Source organism: Monodelphis domestica, chromosome 5 (assembly GCF_027887165.1).
Source record: "Monodelphis domestica isolate mMonDom1 chromosome 5, mMonDom1.pri, whole genome shotgun sequence".
NCBI lineage: Eukaryota > Metazoa > Chordata > Mammalia > Didelphimorphia > Didelphidae > Monodelphis > Monodelphis domestica.
This window is the reverse complement of record NC_077231.1, coordinates 224,126,273-224,144,855: the sequence shown is the minus strand read 5'-3', so window position 1 is coordinate 224,144,855 and position 18,583 is coordinate 224,126,273. Positions and strand designations below refer to the sequence as shown.

At 34.8% G+C, this 18,583-nt stretch overlaps 2 protein-coding genes across 2 annotated transcripts in view; both read right to left on the bottom strand.

Annotated features, from left to right (window-relative positions):
* Window positions 1-18,583, bottom strand: part of CNTNAP2 (contactin associated protein 2) — a 2,768,972-nt gene that overhangs the window by 777,048 nt on the left and 1,973,341 nt on the right. The gene's annotated exons all lie outside the window — the stretch shown is intronic.
* LOC103100148 (39S ribosomal protein L47, mitochondrial-like) lies at window positions 5,793-6,792 on the bottom strand. The gene has a single exon (XM_056800886.1). It carries the CDS (start codon window positions 6,752-6,754, stop codon window positions 6,185-6,187), a length of 570 nt encoding a protein of 189 aa, XP_056656864.1. The 5' UTR covers window positions 6,755-6,792; the 3' UTR covers window positions 5,793-6,184.

The window sequence follows — 18,583 nt, the reverse complement described above, 5'->3', positions numbered from 1 at the left end:
TCAATAGAGCAAAGCCAAAAAATTAATGAGTTAGAAGAAAACATGAAATATCTCACTGAAAAGGTCACAGACTTGGAAAACAGAGGAAGAAGAGACAACTTCAGAATTATTGGTCCCCCCCAAAAACCAGATAAACAAAAACCTCGATGCTATTCTACAGGAGATTATAGAAGAAAATTGCCCACATGTTCTGGAGAAAGGGGGCAAAATAGAAATAGAAAGGGTTCATAGAATACTCTCTATACTACATCCCCAAAAGACAACCCCCAGGAATGTAATTGCCAAATTCTAGAGTTTCCAAGAAAAGGAGAAAATCCTACAAGAAGGCAAGACAAGGAGCTTCAGATATAGGGGGGCTCCCATAAGGATCACACAGGACTTCGTGGCTAACACACTAAGAGACCGCAAAGCATGGAACACGATATTTAGAAAGGCAAGAGAGCTGGGTCTCCAACCAAGAATCGACTACCCAGCAAAAATGACTATATACTTCCAGGGGAAAGTATGGGCATTCAACAAAATAGAAGATTTCCAAGCATTTGCTAAGAAAAGACCAGAACTTAGTGGAAAATTTGACATCCAATCACAGAAAGCAAGAGAAACATGAAAAGGTAAATATGAAAGAAAGGGATAAGGAGATAAATCTTATCTTTTTCTTTAAGCAAAACTCTCTTCTATAAGGACAACATTTATATCAAATTATATATATTAATATGTGGGGAAAATGTATTATGTAACTCTCAAAAATTGTATGCATCAAAAGAGTAGTTAGAAGAATCATACATAGGGAAAGATTGGGGCATCAAGAAGATTTGGTGAAAGGGGGGGCAAAGAAAGAAAAAGGGAGGGGGGTAAGCGTCGATGATACTAACATTTACTTCAAGAAATGGGGGGGGGACTAAATAGAATAATCTTTCCCATACAAAGATACACGTGGGAAGGGGAGGGGAAGAACTCTCATATGAGAAGGAGAGGAAGAGAGCATGAAGTAGAATTACTTAAACCTTATTCTCAATTAAATCAAATCTGAGAGGGAAGAACATCTAGATCCAGTGGGATCTGGAATTCTGTCTTATCCAACAGGGTAAGAAAGAAAGGAAAATCAAAGAGGGGGAGGGTTGAGGGAGTATAAAAAGGGAGGGAAGGAGAGGGAGTAAGGGAAGGGAGCATAAAAAGGGAGGGGCTAGAAAGGGAAGCATATCAAGGGAGGGGACTAGGGGGACTGACCTAAAGTAAATCACTGGTTCAAAAGAATATAGCTAAAGAAGAAATGTCAGAACTAGGGGAAGATATCAAAATGCCAGGGAATCCACAGGTAACAATCATAACTTTGAACATGAATGGGATGAACTCACCCATAAAACATAGACAAATAGCAGCTTGGATTAGAACCCAAAACCCTACCATTTGTTGACTTCAAGAAACACATATGAGGTGGATTGATACTCACAAGGTTAGAATTAAAGGATGGAGTAAGACCTTTTGGGCCTCAACTAATAGAAAGAAGGCAGGAGTTGCAATCATGATATCTGACAAAGCCAAAGCAAAAATAGACTGGATTAAAAGGGATAGGGAAGGTAAATATATTCTGTTAAGAGGGAGTATAGACAATGAGGAAATATCACTAATCAACATGTATGCACCAAATGGTATAGTATCCAAATTTTTAATGGAGAAACTAGGAGAATTGAAGGAGGAAATAGACAGTAAAACCATATTAGTGGGAGACTTGAACCAACCACTATCAAATTTAAATAAATCAAACGAAAAATAAATAAGAACGAGGTAAAAGAGGTGAATGAAATCTTAGAAAAATTAGAGTTAATAGACATATGGAGAAAAATAAATCAGGACAAAAAGGAATACACCTTCTTCTAAGCACCATATGGCACATTCACAAAAAGAGATCATACACTAGGTCACAGAAACATGGCACTCAAATGCAGAAAAGCAGAAATAAAAAATGCAACATTTTTAGATCACAAGGCAATAAAAATATTGATCAGAAAAGGTACATGGAGAGCCAAATCAAAAATTAATTGGCAATTAAATAATATGATACTCCAAAATTGGTTAGTTAGAGAAGAAATCATAGAAATAATAATTTCATTGAGGAAAATGACAATGGTGAGACATCCTTTCAAATCTTATGGGATGCAGCCAAAGCAGTACTTAGAGGAAAATTCATATCCATGAGTGCATATATTAACAAATTAAGGAGGGCAGAGATCAATGAATTGGAAATGCAAATCAAAAAACTTGAGAACAAACAAATTAAAACCCCCCAGAAGAAAACCAAACTAGAGATCCTAAAAGTTAAGGGAAAAATTAATAATATCGAAAGTGATAGAACTATTGACTAATAAACAAGACTAGAAGCTGGTACTTTGAAAAAACAGAAAAAATAGACAAAGTACTGGTCAATCTAATTAAAAAAAAGGAAAGAAGAAAGGCAAATTAACAGCATCAAGGATGAAAAGGGGGACCTCACCTCCAACGAAGAGGAAATTAAGGCAATCATTAAAAACTACTTTGCCCAACTATATGGCAATAAATATACCAACCTAGGTGATATGGATGAATATCTACAAAAATATAAATTACCTAGACTAAAAGAGAAGAAATAGATTTCTTAAATAATCCCATATCAGAAACAGAAATCCAACAGGCCATCAAAGAAATTCCTAAGAAAAAAACCCCAGGGCCCGATAGATTCACCAGTGAATTCTATCAAACATTCAAAGAACAACTAACCCCAATACTATATAAACTATTTGACAGAATAAGCAAAGAGGGAGTTCTACCAAATTCCTTTCATGACACAAACATGGTACTAATTCCAAAGCCAGGCAGGCCAAAAACAGAGAAAGAAAATTATAGACCAATCTCCCTAATGAATATAGATGCAAAAATCTTAAATAGGATACAAGCAAAAAGACTCCAGCAAGTGATCAGAAGGATCATTCACCATGATCAAGTAGGATTTATACCAGGGATGCAGGGCTGGTTCAATATTAGGAAAACCATCCACATAATTGACCACATCAACAAGCAAACCAACAAAAATCACATGATTATTTCAATAGACACAGAAAAAAGTCTTTGATAAAATACAACACCCATTCCTATTAAAACACAAGAAAGCATAGGAATAGAAGGGTCGTTCCTAAAAATAATAAACAGTATATATCTAAAACCATCAACTAATATCATTTGCAATGGGGATAAACTAGATGCATTCCCATTAAGATCAGGAGTGAAACAAGTATGCCCATTATCACCTCTATTATTTGACATTGTATTAGAAACACTAGCAGTAGCAATTAGAGAAGAAAAAGAAATTGAAGGCATTAAAATTGGCAATGAGGAGACCAAGTTATCACTCTTTGCGCATGACATGATGGTCTACTTAAAGAATCCTAGAGATTCAACCAAAAAGCTAATAGAAATAATCAACAACTTTAGCAAAGTTGCAGGATACAAAATAAACCAGCATAAGTCATCAGCATTTCTATATAATTCCAACATAGCTCAGCAGCAAGAACTATATAGAGAAATCCCATTCAAAATTACCTTACACAAAATAAAATACTTAGGAATCTGTCTCCTGAGACAAACACAGGGACTTTATGAACACAACTACAAAACACTTTCCACACAACTAAAACTAGACTTGAACAATTGGAAAAACATTAACTGCTCATAGGTAGGATGAACCAATATAATAAACATCCTACCCAAACTCATCTATCTATTTAGTGCCATACCCATAGAACTTCCAAATTTTTTTTTTACTAATCTAGAAAAAACCATAACAAAATTCATTTGGAAGAACAAAGGATCAAGGATATACAGGGAAATAATGAAAAAAAATACAAAGGAAGGGGGCCTTGCAGTCCCAGATCTCAGACTATATTATTTTTTTTTTTTGGTCTGTTAGAAGAGTTTTATACAGACATTTTAAAGTCTTTCTTACATTTAAATGTTTTGCTCGCTGAGGTTCCATGTCCTTAGGGGTCAAAACCTTATCTTAAAAAGCCCTACTCATCTTCTGGAAGAGAGGAAATCATTCTTTAAACTTTTCTTGTTCATCTTATCCTTCGTTTCTTTTGTAATCCTTTCCCTTCCTTTTTAAACAATTCTGTTCCTATCTTTATCAACTCCACTATATCCATCTTGTTAATGAACAAATAACAAATTGGATATACTACTTTAATAAAGCCCTGATCTCTGTTTGCATATCATATTTCCAATACCATACCTGTTTTCTTGGTACTTTTAAAATGATGGATCCCTCCATTTTCAGGTTTTTGCATTATCACTATTTTCCAAGTCTTTGCTAAATTCATTACTTTAGCTTTGTCTTGGCAGTCTGGTAATATTCACTGGCTACTTGTCTTTGTTATTTTAATAACTTCTCTCTTATTTGTAAAAGTTCATTTAACTTTCTGTATTGGCAATTTCATGAGTCATTACATTAAAAAAATTTTCCAATTCTTCTATAATCTAGATGGTTAATAACATATAAACATAAACATTTAGTCCCAGAATCCTATCAACTTGTTGTTTCTCTAGGTTATACCAAGCCACTGGTCATCCTTACTTCAGTGTATGTGTCACTGATTATGAGAGAACTGTGGGCCTAAGGAATGGGCTAACAACCTTTTTAGCCTTAAGCAAGGGTAGGGCAATGCTAATGATTACCTATGAAAGCCTATGCTTTGCCATTGGACGTAGGTGCATATGTCCTTTTGCCCTGTCTCATATTTCCTGTGCTAGTAGTTGGTCATTTCCAAGTTTAGAATCTAACTAGACGAAATTTCAAAAGTTGAAAGCAGGAGCTGATAAAATTAGCTCATAATAGATTGGTTATTAATATGAACATATTTCTTTCTTTCTATTTCACAGGGTACCTTTCAGCAGATGTGGATCTCCAAACAAGAGTATGAAGAAGGAGGAAAACAATGTGTAGAAAGGAAATGCCCTTGAAACCAATTCTGAAAAAACTGTGGCCTTCCCTATGATCCCTTATGTTTCATAGCTTTAGTATACTCAGGAACAAAAATGAACGTCTTTTGTAGAATGTTTATACATTTTTACATATTTCAATTTCCAGTGAACAAATTTTAAAGCCTTCAACTGGCCATATAACTTAAAATGAGTTTTTGCCTTCCTTGTAAAGCAATAACTCCTTTAAGCATTTTATAATTTTGTATAAATATCTATTTTCTCTAAATATTTTCCTTTCAGTAAACTGCTTTCAACCCTCTGATTAGTATACTGATTTTCAAATGATTGGTAGAATTGATTTTTACTGACTAGTAAAACTTACTGCCTATACCTTTACCTCATACTTGCAAAACTAAATAATAAAGATTTCTATTAAGAAAGAACTTTTTGGTTATATGAAAGTCAACCAAACTGTGATGACTAGCTTCTTTAGACCTCAAAATTCCTTTAATTAATCTTACAATCCTGTATTCCTGGCTAGGTTGTATTAATCTTACATTGCTAGCATGATGAAATTTAAAAAGTACTTTGAAATTAGACAGCTAGGTGGTACAATGAATAGAGAGCTGGGCCATAAGTCAAGAACTCATCTTCCCAAGATCAAATATGGTCCAGACACTGCACGTCTCTGGGCAAGTCACTTTACTCTTGTTTGCTTCATTTTCCTCCTCTGTAAAATGAGCTGGAGAAAGAAATGGCAAACTGTTCTAGGATCTTTTCTAAGAATACTCCAAATGAAGTCACACAGAGTGAGACACAATTGAAAAACAACTAAGCAACAATGGAGAAATCAATAAATTTTAAGATTTAGTTAAGAACACTGAAAGACATTTGGCAGAATTAGGAATATGCAAACCTCATAAGATCGAGATAATTTTTTTTAATTAACCACTTACATGGAGTTAATAGCCAGTCTTAAATTAAGTGAAAAAGTTTAATATTACGGGGTGAAAAAGAACTAGGAAAAGTAAAGGGAGTTCACTGTATCTGTGATTAGGTTTCAGTTTTGGGCTTCACCAGACATATGTGGAAATTTTCTTTGAAGTATCTTTTTCCTTCTCTTTAAATTCTTCTTCTTGGCTTCACTACGTAAGTACTTTTCAAGCCTCAGTCTGACAAACTTATCCACAAAAGGCATTGTAAAGTACTTCTTTTTGTTGTATCTTTTGTCGAGTTACCAGGGTATTGGCCACTGCTTGTATTTGTACCAGATGATATGCCCAAAAATGTCTTTCCTCCAGTCACCTGGTCTTGGGTATTCTTGACCTGTCTGAAGAAGTCTCAAAGCATAATCTCTTTCCTGAACCACTTTATCTAAAGCATCCATGGACTCTGTTACCTTTTCTAATCGCTCTGGACTTGGCATTGGCAATCTCTGTCTTTTGGCCTCCTGCTCTAAAGTGAGAAGCATGTTTCTTTCTTTCAGCAGGACATACCAAAGCTTATGCAAATCTTCATTACTCTTGCACCTTAACTGTTCATGGGTCCATGCGGCACCTGATTTGACTGTTTCTGCTCCCCAATTTTTTGGATCATCAAAAAATTCTTCTAGTCCTTTCCTTGACAAAGTAGTATGAATTAATTTATATTGATGGAAGGGATTGATGTTGGCTCTAATCTTGTTTAACAAACTGAAAGTAAACCCTGGGCTGGCAGCGGGGGCCAACGAGCCTGCTAACCTTCCGGGCCCCTTCAGGGCGGTGGCGAAGCCCCGACATACAGTTATTAGCCGTCCTGCTGCCATTGTCACCGGGTTCCCCTCATGCTGCACTTACACAGCTAGTATTGGCGTCACTTTCTCAGACTATATTATAAAGCAGTGGTCATCAAAACAATTTGGTACTGGCTAAGAGACAGAAAGGAGGATCAGGGGAATACACTGGGGGAAAGCGACCTCAGCAAGACAGTATACGATAAACCCAAAGATCCCAGCTTTTGGGACAAAAATCCACTATTTCATAAAAACTGCTGGGAAAATTGGAGGACAGTGTGGGAAAGATTAGGCTTAGATCAACACCTCACACCCTACACCAAGATAAATTCAAAATGGGTGAATGACTTGAACATAAAGAAGGAAACTATAAGAAAATTAGGCGAACACAGAATAGTATACATGTCAGACCTTTAGGAAGGGAGAGGCTTTAAAACCAAGCAAGAATTAGAAAGAGTCACAAAATGCAAAATAAATAATCTGGAATACATCAAATTAAAAAGTTTTGTATAAGTAAAAACAATGTAACTAAAATCAGAAGGGAAGCAACAAATTGGGACACAATCTTCATAAAAACCTCTGACAAAGGTTTAATTACTCAAATTTCAAAGAGCTACATCAATTGTACAAAAAAATCAAGCCATTCTCCAATTGATAAATGGGCAAGGGACATGAACAAGGAGTTTTCAGCCAAAGAAATCAAAATTATTAATAAGCACATGAAAAAGTGTTCTACATCTCTTATAATCAGAGAGATGCAAATCAAAACAACCCTGAACAACCTAGCAGATTGGCTAACATGACAGCAAAGGAAAGTAATGAATGCTGGAGGGGATGTGGCAAAGTAGGGACATTAATTCATTGCTGGTGGAGTTGTGAATTGATCCAACCATTCTGGAGGGCAATTTGGAACTATGCCCAAAGGGTGATAAGAGACTGTTTCCCCTTTGATCCAGCTATAGCACTGCTGGGTTTGTACCCCAAAGAGACAATAAGTAAAAAGACTTGTACAAGAATATTCATAGCTGCACTCTTTGTGGTGGCCAAAAGTTGGAAAATGAGGGGATGCCCTTCAATTGGGGAATGACTGAACAAATTGTGGTATCTGTTGGTGATGGAATACTATTGTGCTAAATGGAATAATAAAGTAGAGGAATTCCATGGAGACTGGAACGACCTCCAAGAAGTGATTCAGAGCAAAAGGAGCAGAACCAGGAAAACATTATACGCAGAGACTGATACACTATGGTACAATCGAAGGTAGTGGACTTCTCCATTAGTGTCAATGCAATGTTCCTGAACAATCTGCAGGGATCTAAAAAACACTATCCACAAGCAGAAGATATACTATGGGAGTAAAAACACCGAGGAAAAGCAACTGCTTGACTACAGGGGGGAAGGGGATACGACTGAGAGACTCCAATTGAACACTCTAATGCAAATACCAACAACATGGAAATGGGTTCGAACCAAGAACACAAAGGATACCCAGTGGAATCGTGCTTCGGCTATGGGAGAGGTGGTGGGAAGGAAAAGAAAATGATCTTTGTTTCCAGTGAATAATGTTTGGAAATGACCAACTAAAATAATGTTTAAAGTGAACAAAAAAAAAAAAAGAAATGTGTTACCAAAGGAATACAAGCACTTGGGAAGGAAAATAAGAAAGTTAACCTGTGTGAAATTTAAAAAGACATAACAGAATTAGAGATGGTTAAATGTGATTCTACAGCAAAGAAATTTAAATGAAAGCTAGGCTATAAGGTACTCTCAAAGAGAGGAATAAGCCAATAGCAGAAGATAAAAAGGCATAATTAGAAAACTAACTGGTCAATTAAAACTGTGACAAGCCACTCCTCATTTCAACTAAACCAATGGGGGTAAAAGAGGTTAGTCATGGCCAATGCATGGCAGAAATTAAAACTAAAAGTAGAGAACAGCTTCATTTGCACTAATGCTTAATTGCTGCTGTGCAAGCAGAAAATCATGAAGGCTTTGAATCTGAATTTTCTGGTGGAGAACATAGGCTAACCCTGATACTAAGAGAGAATATTCAATTAACCCAGACTGGACAGAATAGAACAGCCTGTAGCTATAGCTGTTGATAGATTCATCTAGCACAACTCAGCAGGAAGGAAAAACCTGTTAAGGCATCTATTACAGAGATTACTGGGTGCCTTTCCAAAATGTGTTAAAGGTAATTGGGAGCAATTGTGCCCCTTGAATAGGCACACTGCTATAACTTGGATTGCCAAAATATGGCAAATATACTCCAATTTCATACAAGATTTGCCAGGGCTAAACTGCTTAGACTATGGCTATTCTTTTGGAGTCTGCTATTGGCATAGCAGAACTTCAATACACAGCCTGAGTAAAAAGAACAGAGATTTTTAGTCTATGGTCCATGAATAGATTACAAGGGGTCTATGGATTTGAATGGGAAGAGCAGAATATAATTTTAATCCCACTATCTTTAGCTTCTTTTCTGATTCCATACATATTTTATATATTTAAAAACATCATTCCAAGAAAGGGTTTATAGGCTTCCCAGGATTTCCAAAAGATTCCATGAGGCAAAAACAACAACAAGAAACCAAAAAACAAAACCAACTCCTGGTTTGGAGTATTTAAAATTTTAATTCCTGGAATAGAACCTAATAAATATACTTTACTACAAAGCATAAACTTAAGGAGAATTTACTTAAAATTATGTTAGGAGATGTTGTCCTAAGCAGGAAAGTATGGTGGCCAGAGAGATGAACTAGGTGCAAGGTTCACCTCTGACAGATACTGGCTTTGTGATCATGGACATATAACTTATCATTCTAAAGTCCTGGGCAAACTTATAGGATGATAAATTGCAACGAAGGTGCCAATCTACATTGTTAGAAGGAATTTCTTAATTTGAGAGTACCCTCTACCAATTAAATTACAATCACTGTTAAATCACAAATATCCATCCCAATCATTCTTAAAAGGAAAAAAAAATGTGACCTATGATCACAAAGCACTTGGGGGAGAGGATGAAGGGAATTGTGGTGAGAAGAAACTTAATTAAATTCATAAAGTCCTAGTATTCATATAGATTTCCTATATAGGTCAGTGAATTTCCAAAATAAAAAGGCCAGGAGGTTTACCTCATAGGCCATTGCAAAATACAAAGGAGACCAGAGCATTTCCCCAAGGAGTAACCAATTGTGGTGTGGAAAGATGGGTGACTTCCCACCCTTTTGTCAATCATGGGACTAATATTCAACAAATTTCTACTCCTCCAACACCCAATATTGGCCAACATTCCCCAACTGTGATTTAGGATTTCAAGGAGTTAAGGAAATGCCCAACCTTTCTTATTCTTTCCCACTTTTGGAACCACAGAAAGGTTATAAGTTAACCATGATACAGGCTCATATAATAGTAGTTGCACATACAAAACTTAAATCTTGTGACTATGATGGGTGCCAACTGAGCCTCTATGCTCCCAATCAGTAGTCAATGAGAAAGAGCCCCTCATAACTTCATTTTTCATTTTGCATGGGGTACAATGAATTTCAAAGGTTTTATAGACTGCAGGCTGAATTAGATCTATGAAACAATGTCTTTTCACAGACCTTCCCCCTTTTCTATAAATTCTTATTTCTGATGAGGGTGCCACATTATTCTAGGTTCACTACTTTCAAGTCATCTTCAACTCTTTATTCCCATTCAGCCCATATGTCCAATTACCCAAGAAGTCATGTCAATTCTACTCCCACAGAAACCCTCACATGTTTCTCTCTTTTCCCTCACAGAACTATCGTCTCTATTATTGCCCTCACCACTTCTTTACTAGATTATTATAGTAGCTGACTAATTAGTCTCCCTTTCTGAAGTCTATTCCTATTCCAATCCATTTTCCACATAACTGACACAATAATACTCATGAAGTATAGAACTCATCTTGTCACTCCCTTATTCAAACTATAGTGACTCCTAATTAACTCTAGGACAAAATATTTTATTTACACATCATCCTTTTAAAAATGATTAATTTTGTGCAAGGTTTTTATATATACACATATATGCACACACATATGCATATATATAATATTAGAGGAATACTCATATATAATTTATAGTTAGCTTAATACATATAAAATGAGGACTCACACTAAAAAGATTTCTTCCTAGGTATATAATTTTTAAAAAATTGGGGGCTAATGCTGTAGAAACAAGAAATGCAACTTGGTTGTAGTTAATTTAGTGTCACAGCTAAACACTAGTTACTTATACAGGACTCAGAAATACTTGAATCAATAAAAGTTCCAGAAGGATGAAGCTTCTATGATATTGCTCAGAATTAATAAAAGGTAGGAATAGCAGCCCAAGTGGTAGAAATGGTAATAGCAGTTTAAGATAATAAACATAGATTTAAAGATGGAAGCTTTAGGAGGATAAGGGTTAAGATGACACTGAATGTCAAAGAAGTAGTATTTGAAACAAGATCTTCAAAATTCATGATTCATTCCTTACTCTAAGAGCTTTAGGATTATGTTGAAGTCAGAAAACAACAGAATACACATGCATACACACACAAAATGAGACTTTTAAAAGTTTGTAGCTATGCATTTTACCTGAAAAGAGAGAAAGCCCCCAATTTTTTTTTTACTAAAGGAAGCTCCTGATGAGAAAAATTATTTTACCACTTGACCATTCTGATTCTTACAGAGATTTTTTCCCCCTTCTAGGTCTTAAGGAGTAATTTTCTGTGCCTTTTTTTTTATCAAGCTGTTAATTCTCTTTCATATTTTTAGTAGCTTTCATTTCCTTTCTCAATTTTTCGATTACTATTCTTCCTTGATTTTTATTTTTTATTTTTTGGTTCTTTTCTTTTTTCCTCTTACTTAAGAGTTGGTTAGGATTTGTGTTGGCCATGTATCCAATTTCCATGTTTTTTTTTAGGCTCTGTTTGCAGATATTTTCAAGTTGTCTTTTTATGAGTTTGTGTCTTAGGTGTTTCTATCACCATTGTAGATTTTTATTGTTTGGTCATTTTGGTATTATTTACTAATTTTTCCAGCCTACTTCTTGACTTTATGTTATATTAAGACTGCTCATGATGGAAAACAGTGCCCAGGAACAACAACTTCCCAACACCAAGAAAAACAAGAAGAAGTGGTTGACCCTGGATAATTTTTATGTAGGAAAAACCCAGGCTACAGAGGAAATACAAGAGGAAATACAAATAAATGCACCAAAACCTTCCCCCCAAAAAATGTTCACAAGCTCTTGAAGAATTTAAATTGGAGTTTATCAAAAAGATGGAAGCCTTCTGTCAAGAAAAGTGGGAAATTGTTCAAAAAGAAAATAACAGTTTAAAGGACAAGAACTCCCAATTGGAGAAACAGCTAGAAGTCACAAAATGCATGATAGACCAAACCAAAAAGGAAAATCAAAAGATTATAGTGGAAAACCAGTCCTTAAAGACCAGAATTAGGCAATTGGAAGCCAAAGATCTTGCAAAGAAGCAAGAATTAATAAAGCGAATTCAAAAGATTGACAAAATAGAAGAAAACATAAAATATCTCACTGACAAGATGACAGATAAGGAAAATAGATCATGAAGAGACAATTTGAGAATCATTGGTCTACCTGAAAATCCAGAAATAAACAGAAATCTTGACATCATACTACAAGAAATTATCCAAGAAAACTGCCCTGATTTTCTTGAACAAGGGGGCAAAATAGACATCGAAAGAGTTCATAGAACACCATATGCCCAAAGGGTGCTAAAAGACTATCTGCCCTTTGATACAGCCATAGCATTGCTGGGTTTGTACCCCAAAGATATAATAAGAAAAAAGACATGTACAAGAATAGTCTGTGCTTTGTGGTGGAAAAAAATTGGAAAATGAGGGGATGCCCTTCAATTGGGGAATGGCTGAACAAATTGTGGTATATGTTGGTGATGGAATACTATTGTGCTCAAAGGAATAATAAACTGGAGGAATTCCATGTGAACTGGAATGACCTCCAGGAACTGATGCAGAGTGAAAGGAGCAGAACTAGGATAACATTGTACACAGAGACTGATACACTGTGGTACAATTGAATGTAATGGACTTCTCCATTAGTGTCAATGCAATGATCCTGAACAACCCGGAGGGATTTACGAGAAAGAACACTATCCACATTCACAGGAAAAACTGTGGGAGTAGAACCTCCGAAGAAAAAAAAAAACTGTTTGATTACATGGGTCAAGGGGATATGACTGGAGATGCAGACTCTAAATGAATATCCTACTGCAAACATCAACAACATGGAAACAGGTTCTGATCAAGGACACATGTAATACCCAGTGGAATTGAGTGTCAGCTACGGAAAGGGTGGGGTGAGGGGAGGGAGGGATAGAATATGATTCTTGTAACCAACAAATAATGTTCCAAATTGACTAAATAAAATTTAAAATAAAAAAGACTGCTCACCTCTGAGGAGTCAGAGATGTCTGGTCTTAGCTTTGGTCTTTTATGTCTTTATGCTGCTTTCATCTCTTTGTTCGGGCATCTATCAATCTTTGATAGTTCCCACATGGTATGATCTACAAAAAGGTCTGTTCACTGCCTTTCTTATTTGTGCTGTACTTCTTACATAGGTAAGGCCTCTGCTTTTTCTTGCCTGAGACTGATCCTCTATTTCCTGGAACTGTTATGCAGACCTTGGTAATGGGTAACGGAACTGCCAAATGACAGATTTTGTCCCCAGTATTTGTATAGAGAACCCTTTGGGTTCTTTTTCTGTTGAGGCCTTTAGTCCTTTTAACCATCTCTTGGATCTCTGCAGTTCCCTGAAGCTGCCACCACATTCACTGATACTATTCCCATTACACAGCATTGCTGGCCATTCCATATCATAGTATCTACAGATCTCTCTTTTTGTTTTCCTAAGCTGCTTTAGGTAGGAAAAATGACTCACTGTGACTTTTCTTGGCTTTCTCACACAGAATTTAAGTTGCCATGTTTTCTGGATATTTTATTTAAAATGTTTTGGGGGACCTTTGGAAATTGTCATTTTTGCACTACCACTTTGACTTTGGCCCCAAATTACTTCCATCAATGCAGAACAGCACCTTCCCTGAAAAAATCAGTCTTAGAGAATTGCTTAGGACATTGAGAAATTAATTGATTTGTTCAGGGTTATATAACAAGTACAAATAAAAGTCAGGTCTTGAACTTAAGTCTTCCTAACTCTCTACCATAATGTTTCTCTAAAAGGGTATGATTCCTATAAAGGTAGGTTATATTGTTAACAAGAGTAGGAACAAATGCAAACATTGACAAGAACTTGAGTTTCCCTGAAATAAAGAAGCAAAGAACAGGGGAAAGAAAGGAATAGAATGGAAGAGAAAGCTCACTAAATTAGTAATAAAATGTACTAGATGCTTTGCAATTGACAAAATTAAATTATAATGTGTGAAACATGTAAAAAAGAAAGTGATATGTAAAATGCAACTCTCAAGGACTGTGACAGATACTCTCCAAAAAATAGGGAAGGATTCTCATATTTAATTTTACTAATCCTGGAATTTTGGCAAGAATATGTAAAAAAAATGAACTGAAATCACTATACTGGGGGAGCAAATGGTAGGCAAATTAATCTGAGGAACTTCATGTCATTTTCTGGAAAATGAGTAATTTGTTGTTATATTTGGCATGCTATATTTGCTCAATTAAAATTCTTCATAGGTAATATGGAATGGACTTTAAATTTATAATGGGATGAAAATTAGATTTTGATATAAGTATAATTGGAGAGATTCTATCTACTGTTCCAGAATACATCTAGTTGGTGATATTAGTTAGGAGATAAAATTACTCAGCCATGGCATATTTGATCATTGTTGTGGATAGTAATTGGAAACAACACCACACCTTCACAGATGTGACACACATTTACAGTAACAACTATTCTCTGTGATTTTTTTTTTAATGCAACCAATATGGAATCTCAGATTTGGAAGATAAAGGCATGGAATAACTCTGTCTTAGGGAAAAAAACTCAGTTGCATTCCTGTTAAAGAATGAACATTAATATTTTATTTATTTTCATATTTGCAGGAAGGTTACAAGGTTTCATTTGCTTTTATAATACATCCTTGGCTTCCTTAAGAACATATAGCTTTCTTCATTTGTGTCATCCTCAACTTATGCCAATATACATACTTCCATGGCTTAAAAATTTTTTTTTCATCAGCTCTTACAGCTAAAAAAAATAAATCAAAACCTGGGGACCAAATGATTGATAATAATCATTATCTGTGAATTTGGCATCATGTTATGGGCAATATGCTTAAATTTGAAGAAAAAAGATCATTGAGACTATGCTATTAATGGTGAGAAAAAGATTTTACCTTATATTGGTGGCATTGAGAGTATGGCATATTTTGTCCAGATAACATGAAAATGTTGGATAAGAGCTATGAGAACAAACTGGAATTAGATTACATGCCAGGGAATGCTATATAATGAATGTGGATTTTTCCCATAATATTTATTCTTCCTGGGAAATATTATGGAGGTAAGGCAATTGGCATTAAGCATACAAGTAAAATATTTACTTTGGTTCTAAGAATTATTTGTGTGTTACCCTTTGGAGTTAACTGCTAGTTATATTGTTTTGCTATTCTAGTATCCTTGTAGTTCCCTTCCACTTTGAAAAAAAAACATTAGAAATGAAAGAAAAAGAGATTCAAGGCTAAGAAAGCTTGGCAACTGGAAGTGATGACAAGATGTGAAATCTTATTCTTCATTTCATTGTCTTCTAAAAGTAGAGGTGGATAAAGAAGAAAATCCTCAAGCTAGGAGCATATGTCAGAATGATTCTTTTACATATGGCACTTATGAAGTATGCCATTTGGAGTACCAAATGGAAACTATCAATAGCTAAGTATTAATAGAAAAGTGTTAATATTGAGAGTTTTGATGAGAACAGAAATTTGGCTTGTAGCCATTAAAGTTGAAAGTAGAGGAAGCAAAGTCCTTGCTTATTCTCAAAGAATCACAAAGATGAAAAAATTGGTTCATGATGCTGGTGGTCCTATGATAGGTCCTTCCATAGAGACACAAATATATATATATATATATATATATATATATATATATATATGTGTGTGTGTGTGTGCATACATTTATATATATAATTTTTTATATATTTAATTGTATCTATGATAAAACATACACATAGGTATATATTCAAAATAACAAATGGTAACTATATCCTTTTTCTTTCACAGTTGTGGTTTTCCTACCCCAAGGAAAATCTTTCCATCTCTGCATAAGAAAAATTTTAGAATTATAGGAGATGTGATGGATATATTTATATAGCAAGTATCCAAAGAGATTATCAGTCATTTACCAATAGATGAGTAGGATGAAGGAAGATTGCTATTCTATTTGAATAGTATAATTATTGATTAATATCACATTACCTTTTAGTGATTTGGAAATAGGATGTGATGGTGTGTGGAGTTATTTTTAAAAATAGATTTATGTTTATATTCAACTATGAATGTTTTCCAAGATGAAATTTCCCTATTTGCATACTATCTTATAATACTCCTCTCTTTCTACCTCCCAAAGAAAGATATCCATTATTTTGAGTAAGATTCAATCTTCCTTACTTTTATTGGTTAAATGCTTAAGGTTCTCAGAGTTATTGCCTGGAAAGGGAAATTCTTCTCATAGCAATTTTCTGAATGGCATTTTTATTAATCATGGGGTTGATTGTACAATTAATTGCCAACTATTTTGAAGATAAAAATGCCAGTTTTATATATCCTTTTCCTCCTTAATTGGCAGGTAACTTTAGACTTCAGCAATGTGGCAATTTATGATTTAAGTGAGCCTAAAGGTGCAGGAAATTGGTTTACTGGTGTTACAACTGGGGAAAAAAAAAGAAGCTTTTTAAGTCTGTTTTGTCATAACATTGCCTGACCCTTTAAAATCTTAAAACACCCAGTCTTGGCTCTCCAAGACATAAATGAGACAAAATGAAAGGCTATGTAGCTCACTACAAATATTAGGGTAGGTCATACAGTGGGATGAGATTGCAATTTGAAAAGACACTATAGGAGTCTAATTTCTCATATTTTGCTATGTGTAACAGAGCTGATATGAGAAGGGAGCCATCTGGAAAGTTGATGGGAGTTCTGTGCCACTGGGAGAACAGAAGCTAGTGGCTAGGAAGACCTACCATAAAAAGTTAGTCCCCAAAATGTTGCTTGCTGTTTATAGTTATGATAATCATTTTTAGATAATTTCCTTATATAAAAGAAATCCTTTTGGATACTGAAAGAATTATACATTATTTTTAAAATACTTTTTATAAAACTTTAGGATTTCTACTAGATTCTGTTTCTAATGGATTAATGTACTTATTCCTCAGTCTTTTTTCAGTCTCTAAAACTCTGATGAGGATTGGCACTGTGACAAAATTTGGGTCATCACAATCTTCACTGAGCAATAGGAAGTGACTGCATAGCAATAAATGTCTTTTGGGGTGACATTAGCCTGGATTTCCGGACAATTGGGTCTTGTAATTTAATTGTTGTTAATCTGTCCAGTTTTGGGGAAGAGGATAGTAATACTGATCTGAAAGGCATAATTTAGATATGTCCCATAATTGTCCTGCAGTGGCCTTCATACAACTAGTACCTCATAGATGAATGAAAATAATTAGATTTTACCAATAGGAAATATGTCTATTTTGGGAAAAGATGCTAAGGAAATATGTCCCCTGGTTGCTCTGCATTTGGTAGCTTCTGAAATGCCCAAAATGAAGCAGGACAAAAAGATATGAAGAATGCATTATGTTTATTGTGGTCTGAAAATTTATGAATCATTGAGGCTGAGAGATGCCTTAAAGATCAACTGGATTAACATTATTCTGTTGTAGATGAGGGAACTTAGAACGAGAGAAGTACAGTGGCTTATCCCAGGTCACTGAGCTGGTTGCTAACAGATCCATAAGTAGAAACTAGGTCTTTCTATATTCTAATCCATTTTTAATAATATTGCATTGATTCCAATAGTTGCCCCCTGGGGTTTTGCAAAATAGTATTTGAAACTCAACTCATTCCTACAAAATGTCTATAACCACAAAGTTTTCTCTTAAAATGCAAACCTATTGTAGAACATAAATAATCTTATTGGGATCAAGCTTGCTTTAGGGTTTTATTTTTACAAAGTTAATATTGTACCAAGGGTTATTGTTGTATCCATTCAACAGTACCAATACACTTTGAAAATAAGGCACCAAGTATTATTTTGTCTATATAATAGTTCCAAACAACTTTGAAAAGAGTTCACTAAAAAAGGAAGATATGTGATTAGGCTTTCATTGAGGTCATTAAAAAATTATCCTAGTTCTGAAATCAAAGCATCTCAACCCTTAAAATACTTTGCTAATAAATACTGTTATAATTAATTTTAACAAATATTTTGGTAGTTTATTGGGAATAGCCTCTAAACCAGTGTTCTTAACCTTTTTTTTTGTGCTTTGGACCACTCTTGCAAGCTGGTGAAACATATGGAATCATTCTCAGAATACCATTCTAACTAATTGAAGGAAATGCTAAATTTTAGTTAGAGTTTTATTAACATAATGGTATAATTTTTTTTCTTATCTGAATACAAGGACTCTCTAAAACCTATTTACAGGCCACATGGTCTATGGACTCTACTATAAGAATTACTGATTTAAATAGACATTAAATGGATGTAGCTTAACATAAATGAATTAAGCAGAGCATCACAAGGAATTTCTAAAACTAAGTTTGAGTCAAGCCTCTGACAGAAACCCTATTCTTGGTATGTATGAAAAAGAAGTAAAAAA